Genomic DNA, 19,765 nt, shown 5'->3' on the forward strand with positions numbered 1-19,765 from the left:
ATTAAACAACACGTGCATCTGACAGAAGGGCAAGTTCGTTTGATGTGCTTAATATAAAAGCATGTCTCATGTTTAGGGCGAGTTGAATCGAGCACATTTCCCACAGCGGTTCACTCACTGTACTTCGCCATTTTTCAGATGTGATATAAATGGTATTGTCCGAAGCACGTGCAGTGCTTGAAACAATGCTGTGTTTGTTCACATGCATGCCGAACGGAAAGAAAAAACAAAGAAATATTTTCAGTATGAATGTGTGTACTGTTGCATCTCTAATAAAACCCTAATTTTGATTAAAGGTGTCATTAACTGGCTTTAAAAAAAATATATATATATATATACTGTTGTCTGAGGTCAACTAATGATGTCCGTGTGTGATAATGATAACTTATTAGTTATGATGTTTTTGAATGTAAAAACTTACATTCAAAAACATCATAACTAATAAGTACCGTAATAGGCTATTTTCTACACTGGTTTTCAGGATCTCGCTGGGTTTTGATGGGCGTGTCACTGGAGACTTGGAAGTAAACGACTGGGATTGGATAAGATTCGCATATTTAATGAGCTTCAGCTCCGCTGTCAGTTCAGTTCACATGAGGGATTGTTTTGAAAGCGGCCCCGGAATGGTTCTCTCAATCACAGGGCTCGTAAACGTCTTTATCAAACAAACACAATGATTTATTTCTCATCCAATGATTAGACTATTACTTCTGTACTACATGGCCTGTCCGATCGCTGAATATAAGCACAAACTTCAAATGTCAAGTCAAGAGAGAGTGAACAGCGCAGATCAAGAAAGGGATATTATTTCACTATTTGATATTCACTGGCCGTTTTGGTAGCTCGTCTGTAAAACACACAGCCCCGGGACATTGAAAGATGCTGGATTTGCAGACATACATGTCTGGCCCACACATGTCTGAGTCCAGCATGCTAAAGGCATGTTCTGTTCGATACGTCACGTACACAATCAAAACGATCTATAACAATGCAATACTATCACCTATAAACACCTTTTACTCACATAAGTGTGTTTCACCATTGCTGTCGGATCCAATATAAAGAAACATCGTTGTTTTAATCTCAATATGTCTGCAAATCCAGCATCTGACACTTGCTTACTAACCATTCCGCAGTGAAATGAAGCGAACACACGTATATGTCTTCCCCACGTGAGCTGGAACTTCATTAAAAATAAATGAAGTATCACACATTCTTAATATTAGGATCCGAAGGAAGCTTATGCAGCGACTGTGTTCTTCCAGAATATCTTGATATCTTCTTCAGCATGTTTATTGCTGCTGGCTAGCAGTGGGCGGGGTTACTGAACTACACAAGCTAATTATTCTGTAGAGGCGTGTTTCGTCAGTCGATGACGTCAAGATGCGAACACAATCGTTTTCTGGACCTGGTGTCTATAAAAGCTTTTCTTTGACTAAAAAAGACGTTTTCAGCTCTGAAACTTACAGCATAATCTTATATTACCATGACCTTTTATATATCAAAAGCTCAAGGGAAAGTTGATTTCTTAAACTATGTGGTGGAAAAATTACCACCATCAAAGCCCTAATGTAATGTAGTTTATATAGTGTTTTTAACAGGCAGGTACAAACTCTTGTTACAATTTGTTATTTTATACAGTATACATGCAGCTCGTGATCCAAACCCATGGCGTTCGTTCAGTCACACAGTGGACTGACCTCTCTCAGCTCCTGAGTGATGGTGGCGAGGCGTTCGTTCTCCGACTGGGCATTTGTCAGGATGTTTCGTGCCTGTCGCAGTTCTGCCTGTAGCTCGTGCATGCGCTGCTCGTAATACGCCTCCTTACATGCCGACTCCTGGATAAGCGACTCCTCGCGGCTCTCTCCGTCAGCCGCCACCTTCCTGTGGTTGGAGTGAGCCTGTCCGAACGCCTGAGAAACAGAAGAAAGAGCATTGCCATTACACTGGAAACAAATATTGTTGATTTAACTTAAAAAAGTAAGTAACCTGGTTGCCTTAAAATGTTGAGTTCATTGAAATGAAAAATGTGAGTTAATACAATGAAGGAAATTGGTTTAATAAATAGAAGCTAAAAAAAATTGTATTTAAACCACATAAGTTAATTTTCTTTTGATAAATCATGAAAATAGCACAGTTTGGCATGTTTCATTGCATTATAACAAATAAAACACAATTGTGCAATATGCTTACAAAACCTTTTAATACTATTTGAATAAAGGGTGATGTCAATTCTCAAAAATGTTCCATTATATTAACTCAAATTTTTAATTTCAATGAACTCAAAATTAATGTAACCAGGTAACTTAATTTTTTTAAATATATTTTTTTACAGTGTATGGATGATTCATATAGCCAAAGGGGGAGTGTGAAGGAGAAAACAAGTGCTATACCATCAAAAAGTGGGTCTATTCTACAGTCTGTGAATTAATGAGGTGGCAAAAGCTATATTTCATATTTCATATTCATATTCAAACCACACTTTATGCCTATTAGGGCTGCACGATTTTGAAGAAAAACGTGATGCGATAACTTGTTAAATAATATTCAATATGCAACACTTTAATGCTGTAAGTGTGTAAAATGTTTGAAAATGTTTAAAAACTGAAAATGATATTTGCCCTAAATTTATTTAAACAACAGAAATGTGATAATCTAATATAAAAATAAAACAGCTTCACTGAATTAAATATGTATACTAAAGCTTATTAAAGCCACAAAAGTAATTCAGTCCAGAGCAGTGAGTGGTTTTCTCTGTTTTTTGTTGCTTGATTAACATTCAAAACAGCAGCAGGTTTATTAGGCTGCTGTCACTTTAAGAGCGAATGCACAGATCCAATACACTGATACACATGCATTATCTTTCTTAACTGTTTAGCCCACTTAAGACATAACTGACTGCGTTCATTTGAATGCTCACAAAGATGGGTGTTTTTGGCATATAAGCTGCTGAAGAGAACTGAATTCGGATCGCATGTACCCCCTTTTTACCAGAATAAACCGGTCCTAGTTCAGAGCAGGTGCTAGTGCCAGTTCGACTGACGAGCCTTCTAAGGACCAGTTTGCCTTTCCTCATGCTAGAGCCACCACAGAGCCGGGTCTCAAGTCACTGTATACGTCTCCTCTTTCTCAGCAAAGCTAGCGAGGCGGCGGGAAACACAAACACACACCAGGCTTGTCCGAGATGCATCGGCGCTGTGCAGACCGATCCGCGTATGATATCAAAATACCGCATGAGCGATTTAAAAGCATAGAGGAGTCATTCGCTCTCGCTGTACTTACGATGTCATACGGCGATCGGTCTGAACAGCACCGATGCATCTCAAACAAGCCTTCCATCAAGAATGGCGAGCGTTGTGTTACTATTGATGTTCATGGCTTTACGATCCTACATCGGCATCAAAACACAGCGAATCCAACGCATAATGTGTATAGACGGTTTCAACGGTAACAACATAAACAAACGCTACTGCGCATGCGCGCTTTTGTGGCCCAAACTTAACTTCCGGTAGACATCAATAACACCAGAGGATGCGTTATCTTTCTTATGCGTTAGCATCTTTAATTTTGATTGTGCACCATTATCTTAATGTATAGATTTTTTTTTTGTTTCAGCATGTTTATTATAAATAATCTCCCATTTATGTCTTTAATATAGAGTGGGAAAACGCCCCACTTAAAGGGTAGGTCACCCAAAACTGAAAATCCTGTCATTACTCACCGTCACGTTGATCCCAGAGTTTCCGCTAGAAAAAAATGGAGCCGGTCAAAGTGACCGGCAGAGGTTTCGTTTTCCGGACATTTTGATTATATATGCCGGTCAAAAACTCCTGAAAGCAGTTTATGTAACTTATTAAAAAAATGACCATGTTTATTAGCCGAACTTTCAAATAGACGGAAAAAAAAAACATGAACGTCCGATTGGCGTCAATCAACCAATTTTTTTAACTTATAGGCGTAATTTAAGGGTGGGACATGTCCCTACCACTTTTTTAAAACATCTTGCTTCACGGATTAACCTAACTAATACAAACAATGCAGTTCAATGCAGCAAACGCGGCTCGATGCAGTCTTCACACAGACGAGCGCTTTAATCTAACGCTTAACGCCGTTGCAGAGACTTTCTGTTTGTTCCGGTCAGATCGCGAAACAAAATGCACAAAAACTGTTCCTGCTCTTGATGTACAACCACTGATGGTATTCGGTTTTGATGAGAGAAAAAATAGACCACGAGGGCAGATTAGAAACGAGAACTTCTGACAAGTTTAACAGACTAGACCAAACGCAATTAATAAATTTAATTATAAACTCAGTATGTCTCATTTAGTTGGTAACATTTAAATTGGCCACAGTGTGAAATGACAAAATCATATAATAGAATATAACAGTACTGATAACTACAAGCGCACTACAAGATGTTTTTGAAATCATTAGAGAAAACGACAAAATTACTTATTCACAAAATTACGTGTGAATAAGTGCCACCTGTTTAAAATGTGCTTGCACCCGATCATATTCAGTAGAAGGTAAAAAAAAAAAAAAAAATCCCTTAAACTTTAACATCCCGCTCATGCCCATCGCCGTGATCATCTGTATAACGCTGGTTGTTTACCATGTGAGTTCTGAACACTGCACCATGTGCTTATTTAAATCTTTTCGTTTCTACACATATTAGGCTACATATTCCTCATGTCTGTGAGGCAAGCCTGCCGAGTTTCAGTTTGAGACGCGCTTCAGTTCATGATGAAAGCGATGGCTTCCGCGACCTAGTCTACTTATTTATTTCTTATTAATTAAATACATGAAATTAACCGAAGAACCCTTTATTAAAATTAAGAGACAATTTGTACAAAACGAAAGAAAGGCTTTTTACAAAACAAAACTTAATATTAAACTAAATATAACCACCAAAATCATTTCTGACCCACTCGCATCTTTGCACTTATAGCCTATCATAATCAGATGAGATCTAAAAATAATATTATAATATTTAAACATAAATATGAAGAAGAAAAAAAACATTGTTTAATGGCTACAACAAGTATAGTAAGCTACAGATTTATGTCATGCCTGAGCTGGATTTGAACGAACATCATTTTACCGGTGGGTTCACAGTAGCCTATATAAATGCATGCGCACGCCTTTCAATTATGCAATGCGTCGGCATAACATGTTTCTTTGTTTCATAATATAAGAATAATGTTGGGAAACTTGTGTCATGTGCTCTCTGCTTGATTTTTAATATTTATATCATGTTAACCAAGAATAGTACTTTAAAATGTATTTCTACTGAGTAGTGCGCCATACAAACAGACACAGACCGGAAGTTAACTTCGGGCCAGGCGCGTAACCGTAGCAACGCGCGTGCGTTCGATGAAACCGTCTATAGACAGAGATTACACTCGAGCAGCTGTTAGCTCCATTAGCTGCTATTTAAATCACGGGCGGTCACAAGTTTGTGCTAGTCTTCTCGGTCACGGTATCCCCGTCCCCAGCTGCTGACGCAAGCAGTTCTTCCTTCTAGACCAGCAATGATTTGGTGCTACAATAAGAACCACTTTTCCTGGCTCGGAGCTGGAGCTTTGGATGCTGAAAGACAAAGAACCGATTTAAAACTGGGCTCTGGCTCCAAACCAGCACCAGCACAGCCTTGGTGGAAAAGGGCTAATATTGTCCATGTGTGGCTTTTTGTGCTCGTGAGTACTTTGTTTATTATATTTAATAACAGTAAGCATGTCACATATATGTAACAGTCACGTGTCCATTCTACTCTCTGCTGTCTGAGTCAGCCTAAAACTTTGATTGTATGTAATCTTTTAGAGCATTATAATCATGCGGTTATCACAAGCTCTTGCGACATGCATAGAATTTTGATATATCATGCATTGAATTATATTAGTGTTATAATTGACACCTGGCGCAGTCAATCTGAGGACTTTACAAAGCCATCTGACCGGCAGCACTGATGGACAGTGTATACTTCAGTATGGCCATTTAAACAGCAGCACAGCTCAGTAGGTTTCAGAACAAAGGTTCCCATGATTATTCTTCCAAGCTGACCGGAGGAGGAAGGCAGTGTTTCCTGTTTTTCCCAAGCGGCTCCTTCCCCCGTTTCTCTTGAAGCCAAAGAAGTGACTGTAAAAGCAAATCCTCGACTGGCCACTAGAGACAGACTCCAGAAGGAGCAGAATCTCATTCAGCTCATGTTAAAACTTGACAGCAGAATAAAACATGTTCACAGCCTGGGACAAATTGTGGTTTTGGTCTATACGGCTAATTTTGGCCTTTATGACGACTGTGAGGGGGGGTTAATCTTTTTATAACTCATTCGTTTATATTATATAAAGCCTTAAAGTTCTGCATAATTAAGGGCGTGGCCTCTTTGAGTGACAGGTGGATTGCCGTTTGTCTGCTGTCTGTTAGTCATCACGTCACCTCAGCTCCGCCCACATCCCGCCTCTTTGCCCATTTTCAGTTTTCCGGGAGTGACGCGCTGCCAAGATGGCGACAGCTGACTTTACGGCTCAAAAACACGGGTGACGTCACGGACACTACATCCATTTTATTTTATTTTTCAGTCAATGGTTTTTCCTTTGGGTTCAGGCACCATGTGAAGCGACTGTTTTTAACAAAGTTAATCACCCTTAAACGAAAGCTTAAGCTCAGTTGATACTGTAATAATATCATATTAGCGAAACAGATTTGGCAAAAGCTCCAGGGTGTATTTGTGTTTGTGCTCTGAAAAGCGACAAAGGTTTATATTTACAATGTGTTTTTTGCAGCAGTGAGAAATGTAGCCAATCACAGACATGTCTGCTGATCCTCTGAACTCAATGGCCAATCAGAGCCGTTTAAGGTTACTCAGAATCCACTCACCGCTCTAAACGCCAGTCTTTGGTCAGTGCCGAGTTCTGCTGCTTTTCAGTGCTTATAATGGGAATATCCTTTAATATCCCGTGTCACAGATGAGCCTTGTTTTTGGGTGTTGGTTGGGTTCACTCAAGGTTAGGGCTGGGTTTGTTGATGGTATTTACCATGCAGTGACAGGCACAGATTCTGCTGCATCATTTATAGTGCGGTGTGTGTCTGTGCAGCTCTCAGTGGGTCGGACTTTATGGGGTTTACACGAGATGGCAAAAGAGAAACAATGAGGGATGTGCAAAAGAGAAGCAAGACTCCTTCCAAAAAAGGAAGATGTTGTTATTAAAAGGATTGTTAGGTAAGAGTTACGTTTATATGTTTTTGTTGATTATGGCTTTCAACTAGGGATGATGCACTGAGATGAAAACTTTGTCCGATAACCGATATATCGGCCAATAAATCTGTGAGTGCCTGATTTGAGAGCCTGATTACAAAAAGAGAAGTCCATGTCCCAAACACACAATCTAGACATGTGCCGATTTTCGATAATGCGATTTATCACGATAATGAATATGCACGATATTGTTATCGTGGGCACCTTAAAATATCGTAAATAATAATTTATTAACAATTTATAATTTTTTTATAATGCACTCAAGAATACTTTGCCCATCAACCGTATAAATGCTCAACACCGCTGTATTCTGCGTCAAAGGGACACGCGCTCAGATATAAACAAGCCTAACGTGCGTTTGCACATGACTGAACCGGTGAAGGAGACGCGCTGCTGAAGTGCCGCTCAGTGACAGCAGAGGGCGCTGATGAACTGCAGAATGCAGCCGGTTACCCCGGAAACCAGCAAACAAACAAAAAACGCGTGTAGTTTTTAAAACAGCCATTCGTTTTTGTAATCTCAATGTTGTTCATCACAGCACCAAATACTTTTTGTTTTAATCTGGACTACAACATGCCCTAATAATTAGAACTGCTCTGATTATTTGTTATTGTTCAGTAAAACTTTGAGATACGACTTCATTAGTTCACATGTTAATTCATTATTACCAAACTGACAATGAAAAATACTTATAAAGAATTAATCATTCTATGTTAATTTCTTAGTTACTGTTTAATAACATTACAATCAAAATCAAAATAACTTTTAATGGACCCAAGATAAAACTAACAATCATCAGTATTTCTTAACTAACATTACCAAAAACATTATACTTTCTGTACCAAATGTGGCTATTGCTCAATCTTAGTTAATGCATTAATGAGACCTTATTGTAATTTGTAAGCCTACCTGTTGTTCTTTATAGCCTAACTTTTTTGCAATTTAATCTGTTTGAAAATTGTACTTTAACAGCTCTGAAAAATATCAAGAGACCACATAACACTGATTTCTCAATGAGGGGTCTCTTAATTTTTTTCCAGAGCTGTATATATTTTGGTGCATTATTGTATTTAAACATTCAGTTATTTTTTTTCTTACAAAAATAGTTCTTAAAGCTGTTATGCTATGGCAACACTTTTTTTTTGCAACTTATTTCAATATCGTGATAATATCGTATATCGTGATAAAACTTCATCAATTAATCGCAACATGAAAAATTGATATCGGCACATGCCTAACACAATCATGATGATGTTCTCATTATGACTTTATCCTTTTTTTAAACGAGTCCAATCATATTTCAAGCAATTTAATTGAACCATTATTTACTGGCTTATATATCGGCCAAATTATCTTATCAGCTGATAACAATAACATTATAAATGAACATATATTGGCCGATATCGATATGGTGGCTGATATATTGTGCATCCCTACATTCAACTGGCCACATTATAGTATTTAACTGATGTCCAACAAAGCAGTATAAACAAACCTTTAACGTTTCAATAATTAGATTAAACGAACTGAATCATTAGATAATGTGCACGTAACGACAACGGCTGATGAGCGATACAAACAATGACAGCCAATCAGAATCCATCCTGCTGTTACGAGCTAGAGCGTTAAGAGCAGAAGATGAAAAAACTGCAGCATGTGCTTAATATCTAATAAACAGAATGTATCATTTGTATAATTCATATTTTTGTTATTTTGTATTTGTCCTATTGTTTGTAATTTTCTGCTTTGTTCTTATTTTACACACAAAATAACTATATATTGTGATATATTTATATATTGCTATCATGAAATAAGATTTTGGTCATATCACTTAAAATATAAGCAGGTCTAATAGGCTGTATTTAGACAAATGCACAGAACATATCAGATGTTTGTCATTAAGACAGAAATCATTTTACATCATGTAATCATGTGGAGATGAGAGTGCATTTAAGCAGAATGGATTCAGATTTAAAGAGAGCGTTGCGGTGCATCAGACGATCGAGTGTCTCTGTACAATGTTCTCCAGAACATCAACACAAACGCTTGAACAGCTGAGCAAACGGCCATTAAACTCCCACATTCCCAGATAACCTGCTCGTGTGGGACGCCCACCAGCAACAAGACCAATCCTGAGCTGTGCCAATGACTAAATTTAGCAGACTTGTTTTCAATTGCATCCTGAAGAAACAAAGACACATTGTTGGAAACAGCTGAAAGAGAAGAACCCCAGCTGATCGTTTTGTCAGCATCTAAATCCCCACTAACTGACCCACTGACCTATTTCCACTGATTTTTATCATGCGCATTTGAAAAACATTTACATTACAACTGTTTCTGTTCACCATCAGCTCCGTTTCTGTTCACCGTCAGCTCCGTTTCTGTTCACCATCAGCTCCGTTTCTGTTCACCATCAGCTCCGTTTCTGTTCACCATCAGCTCTGTTTCTGTTCACCATCAGCTCTGTTTCTGTCCACCGTCAGCTCTGTTTCTGTCCACCGTCAGCTCTGTTTCTGTCCACCGTCAGCTCTGTTTCTGTCCACCGTCAGCTCTGTTTCTGTTCACCGTCAGCTCTGTTTCTGTCCACCGTCAGCTCCGTTTCTGTTCACCGTCAGCTCCGTTTCTGTTCACCGTCAGCTCCGTTTCTGTTCACCGTCAGCTCCGTTTCTGTTCACCGTCAGCTCCGTTTCTGTTCACCGTCAGCTCCGTTTCTGTTCACCGTCAGCTCCGTTTCTGTTCACCGTCAGCTCCGTTTCTGTCCACCGTCAGCTCCGTTTCTGTCCACCGTCAGCTCCGTTTCTGTTCACCGTCAGCTCCGTTTCTGTTCACCGTCAGCTCCGTTTCTGTCCACCGTCAGCTCCGTTTCTGTTCACCGTCAGCTCCGTTTCTGTTCACCGTCAGCTCCGTTTCTGTTCACCGTCAGCTCCGTTTCTGTTCACCGTCAGCTCCGTTTCTGTTCACCGTCAGCTCCGTTTCTGTCCACCGTCAGCTCCGTTTCTGTCCACCGTCAGCTCCGTTTCTGTCCACCGTCAGCTCCGTTTCTGTCCACCGTCAGCTCCGTTTCTGTTCACCGTCAGCTCCGTTTCTGTCCACCGTCAGCTCCGTTTCTGTCCACCGTCAGCTCCGTTTCTGTTCACCGTCAGCTCCGTTTCTGTTCACCGTCAGCTCCGTTTCTGTTCACCGTCAGCTCCGTTTCTGTTCACCGTCAGCTCCGTTTCTGTTCACCGTCAGCTCCGTTTCTGTTCACCGTCAGCTCCGTTTCTGTTCACCGTCAGCTCCGTTTCTGTCCACCGTCAGCTCCGTTTCTGTCCACCGTCAGCTCCGTTTCTGTCCACCGTCAGCTCCGTTTCTGTCCACCGTCAGCTCCGTTTCTGTCCACCGTCAGCTCCGTTTCTGTTCACCGTCAGCTCCGTTTCTGTTCACCGTCAGCTCCGTTTCTGTTCACCGTCAGCTCCGTTTCTGTTCACCGTCAGCTCCGTTTCTGTTCACCGTCAGCTCCGTTTCTGTCCACCGTCAGCTCCGTTTCTGTCCACCGTCAGCTCCGTTTCTGTCCACCGTCAGCTCCGTTTCTGTTCACCGTCAGCTCCGTTTCTGTTCACCGTCAGCTCCGTTTCTGTTCACCGTCAGCTCCGTTTCTGTTCACCGTCAGCTCCGTTTCTGTCCACCGTCAGCTCCGTTTCTGTCCACCGTCAGCTCCGTTTCTGTCCACCGTCAGCTCCGTTTCTGTCCACCGTCAGCTCCGTTTCTGTTCACCGTCAGCTCCGTTTCTGTCCACCGTCAGCTCCGTTTCTGTCCACCGTCAGCTCCGTTTCTGTTCACCGTCAGCTCCGTTTCTGTTCACCGTCAGCTCCGTTTCTGTTCACCGTCAGCTCCGTTTCTGTTCACCGTCAGCTCCGTTTCTGTTCACCGTCAGCTCCGTTTCTGTTCACCGTCAGCTCCGTTTCTGTTCACCGTCAGCTCCGTTTCTGTTCACAGTCAGCTCCGTTTCTGTTCACCGTCAGCTCCGTTTCTGTTCACCGTCAGCTCCGTTTCTGTTCACCGTCAGCTCCGTTTCTGTTCACCGTCAGCTCCGTTTCTGTCCACCGTCAGCTCCGTTTCTGTCCACCGTCAGCTCCGTTTCTGTTCACCGTCAGCTCCGTTTCTGTTCACCGTCAGCTCCGTTTCTGTTCACCGTCAGCTCCGTTTCTGTCCACCGTCAGCTCCGTTTCTGTTCACCATCAGCTCCGTTTCTGTTCACCATCAGCTCCGTTTCTGTTCACCATCAGCTCCGTTTCTGTTCACCATCAGCTCCGTTTCTGTCCACCGTCAGCTCCGTTTCTGTTCACCATCAGCTCTGTTTTCTGTCCACCATCAGCTCTGTTTCTGTTCACCATCAGCTCTGTTTCTGTTCACCATCAGCTCTGTTTCTGTTCTGTTTTCTGTGTTGGTTGATTGTTTGTAGTATTCTATATTTTTACATGTTAGTCATTTTTTTTTACCTTTTTTGCACTTTGAGATTATTCGGAACGAAAAGTGCATTATAAATAAAATTTATTATTATTTTTATTTTTTTAAAGAGATGAAATGCCCACTATAACCAATAGATGGCAGCAGAGGAGCACGCATTGACTCATCAGCCACTCCCCTTTCCTAATATATTCCTGACCAATATGATGAGCCGCTGCTCTCAGATGTTAGTCTGGAGCCATGTATGCGCCGTGAACACAATCATCAGAAATGAGTCAGATGACCTTTAAATGGAATGGGATGTTCCGTCCGGATGAGGAGAACTTCTCATCCCGGTATTTTCATGACCGCTCAACTGTAAAATGCAGATGTCCTGTGTGTGTGTGTGTGTGTGTGTGTGTGTAAGACCCTATTAGCTCATCTTTTCAGCAGAGCTTCTGCATTCAAAAACTACTTGCACAATAACTTGTTTACTAGTTAAACTTCTTGACTGACCCCGACAGCAAATGTAGGTCAAACTGACTGCTCTCAATGTGGAGCCATCAAACTGTCCAAAGGGCCAGATGTGACAAAAACAACTCCAGAACCAGCATGGAAATTCAGGAAAGGTTTATGAAACTGCAAAGAACTGGTTTTAATAATAGCTCGCAAGAATGATTTTCCTAACTTTGAGGTTTGTGACTGATCGACCCACAGGACAAATCCCTAAAGTGTCCTCTCTCTCTCTCTCTCTCTCTCCCAGCATGACGAGAGACAGAGGCGTGTTTATTATCAGCAGCTCATCCGCATTCCCATCATTCCTGTTGAGGCTGTAACTCGCTTGGCCGTTTAGGCGGGGACGAAAACTCCCGCAAAAATTCAAAAGCAGGGCTGTCACATTTCACCACAGCACACGAGCCCAAAGACTCACACAGTACAAAACCCAAGCATTATCATTTCATTCTGTAACCTGACAACTGGTTTTGAGATATAATAAATCACACATTAGTGCGACATCAGATCAAGAATATGAGGTGCAGTAAATAACCTTTGGACCTTTACATAACCGTACAGCAGCGTTTGATCAAACCAGGGCTGATTCCAGCACAAACGTGATCGTGTCCCTAAACTGCAGCAAAGGCCCGTTTACAGAAGGGGATGATAACTAATGATAAAGAAATCGGATTAAAAATGTTCTAAAACCACAACTATAACGACACAGAGAAGCTATATACTTACAATTAGTTTAAAAAAAGATTTCTTTCCACTGATGATCGATAAAAACATTGACAGCCAATCAAAAGTGCTTATAATAAACACAATGATATTGTGCGTTAAAGTGTACGTTAATATATCATCGGTATAGTGAGCACTCTTAGTGTGAACGGGCTGGAGTTCGATGCGGATTGCCCTTTGAACTCACCAACCGAAAATCAGGCTCAACGACTCTAAACTCGGCATGAAATGAACATTCACCTTTTGTGTTTTCTACATACATGTCATAAATGCCTCCATTTTTGAGTGCCACACCCATATATATGTGACCCTGAGCTCTTCAGCAGTCATGCGTCTCACGGATATTTCTGTGGCAATAGTCAACAACACATTGAATTGGTCAAAATTATACATTTTTCTTTTATGCCAAAAATCATTAGGATATAAAGATCCTGTCCCGTGAAGATATTTTGTAAATTTCCTTCCATAAATATAATAAATGTATTATTAGTAGTAATATGCATTGCCGAGGACTTCAATTGGACAACTTTAAAGGAGATTTTCTCAATATTTAGATTTTTTTGCACCCTCAGATTCCAGATTTTTAAATAGTTCAGCCAAATATTGTCCCGATAAACCATACCAATATTTATTTATTTTATTGCCATACGTGGCTATTTTCATGGAAGATCAATATAAGAAAAATATAAACAAAATTAGCACAGTTGAAGCAACAACAACAAAAAAAACTAAACAATTGATAACCATCTCACATAAATATAACAAACATTATACAAGATGTTTCATTTCGATATTTGATTAAAAAAACTTCAGATTAATCATCCATTAAAGAACTTTCTATGTAAAAACGTTGCCCAAGGACATTCAAAGCAATCCCAGCAAAATATGTTTTATAGACAAAGGTGTTTGATAAATATTATTTCATAATATTATGTATCTAAATTTTAAAAATTATGACTGGTTTTGTGATCCAGGGTCATTTATATATGGCTGCATCCCAAAGAAAAGGCAAATGTTTAATAACTATAAAGCTCATTTATTACTAGAAACAGAATCAAAACCATTTTTGTTATTTTTTTTAATCTTCCCAACAACAGGATTGTGGTATATCACAGGCAGAATATGAAAAATCTACGCAAAACTCAACTAGATGAAGGAATCTCAGGAAATAACCATTGGATTCGGACATGCCAGGATTCATCCTATGAAGTCTTTCAGACACATCTAGTGTGACACAATGCCAGCGTTACACCACGCTCAAAGTCACTCCATCACATCAGCTACACAATCATTACTCCATAATGCATTTCCCCACCTCAGTGATTTCACCACATCACCCTCAGACAGTGTGCGAATGCTGAACTGAGCTCTTTCACACCTTCTTGCGCTTGAACAGACATATTCACACTAAATTACACCTCGTAAACAGAGCCTGCACCTCTATGTGCATTCAATCCATCCTAAATAGTATAATATTCAATACAATTTAGGGCATATAGGGTGGATAGCATGTACATTAGGATGCAGTTATATCTTAATTGAACATAAACAGCTAAAAAATAAAACAGTGTACTGGATCCATGCATTCGCTCTTAAAGGGACAGGTGCCTAATATTCCTGCCGGCTGTGTGTTAATGTTCATCAAACAACCAAAGACAAAGATAAAAAAATGATTCACTGCTCTGGACTAAATAACTCTGGTAACTTTAATAATAATCTATAATTAACATGATTAACATGATCATTAATAATGATCTATAATAATCTAAATCTATATTTCATTTATACAGTGCTTTTTACATCTGATTATTTTCTTACCTGACATGAAAATCTGAGTTTATTTTATTTGTATGTTTGTTTTGTTGTATTACTTGTAATTATTTTTTGCAATTATTTTATTACCGTTACAGTTTACTTAATATTTAAAATGTATGCGAGTTTGGCTAGTAGTTTTTGGCAACCTAATTTATTAATAATGAGTCAAAAACTAAGCGTATTTTATTTATTTATTACCTTTATTGTTGTTGTTGTGCTGATTATTAGCGTACTGGGGCCGGTTATAATTTTGACAGGAATACAATAAAATTTAGATTAACATAAGTAAACAATACATTTTATTTAAATAAATAAAAAACTGATTTAAAAGGGGAAAAATTGTATGTACCTTAACAGAGATAAAATATAACACAAAATATTAAATAATATTTTTAATTGGGTTTTATATATTTATATATATATATATATATATATATATATATATATATATATATATATATATATATATATATATATATATTATTATTAATAATAATATTTTCAGTTAAATCAATATAAATGTGTTTAATATTGGGGGGAGGGTCTCCTGAGGTTGATGATATTTGGTGGTCCGTGGCCTACATAACGACACAGATAATATGGCAGCATTTCTGGACGGTTAATAATGTCGCAGTTGTGACGCCGACCGTTGGCCGTTAACTTACCTCGCGCAGCAGCTCGAGCTCTTGGCGGATGGTCTCATATTCCGCCTCCAGCTCGTCGAACTGCTGCTTGAGCTGCTGCTTCTCCTCCAGCACCGCCAGCCCGTACTCCGCCGCCTGGATCTTCTCCTTCGTGGTCTCGGCGAGCTCCCGGGACAGCCGCTGCACCTCCTCTTCCTCCGCCTCCGTCCATCCGCGCTGCTGCTGCTGCTGCTCCGCGGTCATCTTTAACGGCAGACGCTTTCAGATACCCCCGTGCGCGCGCTGCATGACCGCTGGTATATTCCTGCTCTGGAGCGGGTGATGAATGCTGTCGATCTCCAGGGGCAGAGGAGCTTGTGCTTTATTTCTCCATGACCGCGGATCAATCGCCTCCTCTCAGCTCCTCTCCCCCTCAATAACACGGGGAGGAGAAGAGGCTGTAATCTACTGAGGGATCTGCCGGGATGGGGGTTTCCTTGGAGTGAGGAGAGGCTGTTTTTTTGTGGGAGTTGTAGTTTAGGTTAACAGCTTTTGCAAGGTCGCAAATGGAGCTAAAAACTCATAACCCATGAATCCCTGCGGTTTGACAGTTGGATACCGGAAGCCCTTTTAAACCGGCTCCCTGCGCGTGACGTGGAGATCTCCGTTGAGCTCAGTGGGAATATTTATTTTCTCTCTAATATAATGTTATTTTCAATAACTTACGGTTTGTGCAATAGCAGCACAAATTATGTGGCTTATTGAGAAAAAATGTGCTGTCATTTACTAGAGATGATGATGATGATGATGGGAGAAGTGAATCTTTTCGAAGCTTCGAATCATTTGAACCAAATGATTCACTGTTTCGAATCGTCCGAAACGCCCCACGCTGGTGACCCCTGCTGGTCAGAACAATGTAAACGCAACAAAAACATGCATATAATACAAACATCTTACAACCCACTGCAAAACATATAATCAATCAAATGCAATAAACGAATCATCTAATATTAAACATTAAGTGTTATTATATAGATTTTCAGAGCTTGTTTGGTGGATGGCTCAGCTAAGCAGGCCAACAAGAGACTCTTAACCCTTATTTTGCGGGGTACTCAGTGTTGCTATGTAGAAACGTTCTATGCTGTTGCTAATGTACAATGGGTGGTTATGTAGTTGCTAGGGTTCTTAGGTGGTTGCTATGCAGTTGTTATGGTAAAGGTGTTGCTACACGGATGCTAAGGTTCTCAGGGTGATTGCTAGGGTACTCGGGTGGTTGCTAGGGTGTTGCTATGCAGTTGCTAGGGTATTTGGGTGGTTTCTGTGCAGTAGCTATGGTATTCTGATTGGTTCCTAAGATAGATAGATAGATAGATAGATAGATAGATAGATAGATAGATAGAGCATATAGAAATCTTAGTCTCAGAAAGTATCATAAAATTAAGTTTAATACTGATATTAAGAATAATTTAAAGCCAACTGAATTAAAACCACTGTATAAAACTGATCAGAGATCAGGTCAAACCTTTGGGTGTCCTAAGGAAGCCTCGTTAACTGACATTACGTGACCGTCAGTTTGACTCGCACTCCGAACAACTGAGTTGAATCAAACGATTCTTAAAGGTTTCGAAGCATCGTTTCGAAATCAACAATCACTTTTTATTAAAAAAATTTTATTAATGCCATAAATCAGAACAATACAATGAGACATTCATTGAAAGTAAAAATACAAAGTAACTAATGAAAAACATACATACACACAACATATAACCAGTGTTGGGTAAGTTACTCTAAAAAGTAATTAATAACTAGTTACTAATTACATCTTCAATGGTGTAATTAGATTACTGCACAAATTACTCTCTCCAAAAAGTACTTAATTACTTATTACTTTCTAAATCCTATATCAACATCGACTAAAGTGATTAAAGGATCGACATGAAACGGCTCTTTTAATTCATTCAAATACAAAATATAAAACTACATCAATTATTCGTATGAACTGACCAAAGTTTTACACGTTAGAAGGATAGATAAAAACATGCATTTTAAAGTTGATATTAATTCCACTATTGTATTATGTATAATTGTTCTACAGTCTATACACCATTTTTATATGTGAAGTAACTGTAATTAAATTACACAAAAACTAAAAGTAATCCATTACTTTACTTTTTCAAGGGAAAAAGTAAAGTAATGGATTACACCCAACACTGATTATAACTAACAAAAGACAAAGTGAGCTTCTTTATACAACATCATAGCTGCTTACAATGTTATTGCCTTTTAATCGCCCATTTACAAGCAATCAGACTACGATGTCATACTAGTTTTACATAATGACGTGTTAAAAACGCCCGTTCACACTAAATTGCGACAAAAAAAACCCCGGAAAAAACCTTTAAATTATCATGTTGACATGTTATATTGTGTTGAATTATATTCTTACTGTTACTCTCTGTAACCTTCCTTTTGCAGTAAAAAAAAAACTGAAGGATATATTGTCCAAGAGGTCCTTTCACGTCTGAGGCGATTATTACCGGAGAGGAGAAGAAGCTTCATGAAGACTTTCTCTGAACAGGGAAAGGTCCGGAGTGTCGACAGCGCCACCGGCTGGATATTAAAATGTAATGTCTGAAATATACTGCATATTTATCAACTAGAAATATTCTTGGTCACTTTTGACTTCGGAATTGTACAGCACTTGTGACTTTTATGGGAACACAACACACACACACAAACAGTTGGATGGACAGATACTGTAAGATCATAGATGGATGGGTGGATGTACAGATAATGTAAGATCATAGATGGACGGGTGGATGTACAGATAATGTAAGATCATAGATGGATGGGTGGATGGACAGATACTGTAAGATCATAGATGGATGGGTGGATGTACAGATAATGTAAGATCATAGATGGACGGGTGGATGGACAGATACTGTAAGATCATAGATGGATGAGTGGATGGACAGATACTGTAAGATCATAGATGGACGGGTGGATGGACAGATACTGTAAGATCATAGATGGATGGGTGGATGGACAGATACTGTAAGATCATAGATGGATGAGTGGATGGACAGATACTGTAAGATCATAGATGGACGGGTGGATGGACAGATACTGTAAGATCATAGATGGACGGGTGGATGTACAGATAATGTAAGATCATAGATGGACGGGTGGATGGACAGATACTGTAAGATCATAGATGGACGGGTGGATGTACAGATAATGTAAGATCATAGATGGACGGGTGGATGGACAGATACTGTAAGATCATAGATGGACGGGTGGATGGACGGATACTGTAAGATCATAGATGGACGGGTGGATGGACGGATACTGTAAGATCTTAGAGGGATGAGTGGATGGACGGATACTGTAAGATCATAGATGGATGGGTGGATGGACAGATACTGTAAGATCATAGATGGATGGGTGGATGGACGGATACTGTAAGATCTTAGATGGATGAGTGGATGGACAGATACTGTAAGATCTTAGATGGATGGGTGGATGGACGGATACTGTAAGATCTTAGATGGATGGGTGGATGGACAGATACTGTAAGATCATAGATGGATGGGTGGATGGACAGATACTGTAAGATCATAGATGGATGGGTGGATGGACGGATACTGTAAGATCTTAGATGGATGAGTGGATGGACAGATACTGTAAGATCTTAGATGGATGGGTGGATGGACAGATACTGTAAGATCATAGATGGATGGGTGGATGGACAGATACTGTAAGATCATAGATGGATGGGTGGATGGACGGATACTGTAAGATCTTAGATGGATGAGTGGATGGACAGATACTGTAAGATCTTAGATGGATGGGTGGATGGACGGATACTGTAAGATCATAGATGGATGGGTGGATGGACGGATACTGTAAGATCATAGACGGATGGGTGGATGGACGGATACTGTAAGATCATAGATGGACGGGTGGATGGACGGATACTGTAAGATCTTAGAGGGATGAGTGGATGGACAGATACTGTAAGATCATAGATGGATGGGTGGATGGACAGATACTGTAAGATCATAGACGGATGGGTGGATGGACGGATACTGTAAGATCATAGATGGACGGGTGGATGGACGGATACTGTAAGATCTTAGAGGGATGAGTGGATGGACAGATACTGTAAGATCATAGATGGATGGGTGGATGGACAGATACTGTAAGATCATAGATGGATGGGTGGATGGACAGATACTGTAAGATCATAGATGGATGGGTGGATGGACGGATACTGTAAGATCTTAGATGGATGAGTGGATGGACAGATACTGTAAGATCTTAGATGGATGAGTGGATGGACAGATACTGTAAGATCTTAGATGGATGGGTGGATGGACAGATACTGTAAGATCATAGATGAATGGGTGGA

General features: G+C 39.9%; 1 protein-coding gene across 2 annotated transcripts in view; it reads right to left on the reverse strand.

The window, feature by feature from the left end:
* The window catches only part of zgc:171572 (protein bicaudal D homolog 2), a 42,274-nt gene extending 26,345 nt beyond the window's left edge, over positions 1–15,929 (reverse strand). For both annotated transcript variants that reach the window (XM_067412941.1, XM_067412942.1), the window contains exons 1-2: positions 15,397–15,929; positions 1,701–1,913 (exon numbers count right to left, since the gene is read on the reverse strand). In XM_067412941.1, the coding sequence (XP_067269042.1) occupies positions 1,701–1,913; positions 15,397–15,618 (435 nt within the window). In that variant the 5' untranslated portion in view covers positions 15,619–15,929. The remainder of the gene's footprint in view (positions 1–1,700; positions 1,914–15,396) is intronic.
* Positions 15,930–19,765: the final 3,836 nt, after the last annotated feature.

The sequence above is a fragment of the Pseudorasbora parva genome, chromosome 13, assembly GCF_024679245.1.
Source record: "Pseudorasbora parva isolate DD20220531a chromosome 13, ASM2467924v1, whole genome shotgun sequence".
Lineage (NCBI taxonomy): Eukaryota > Metazoa > Chordata > Actinopteri > Cypriniformes > Gobionidae > Pseudorasbora > Pseudorasbora parva.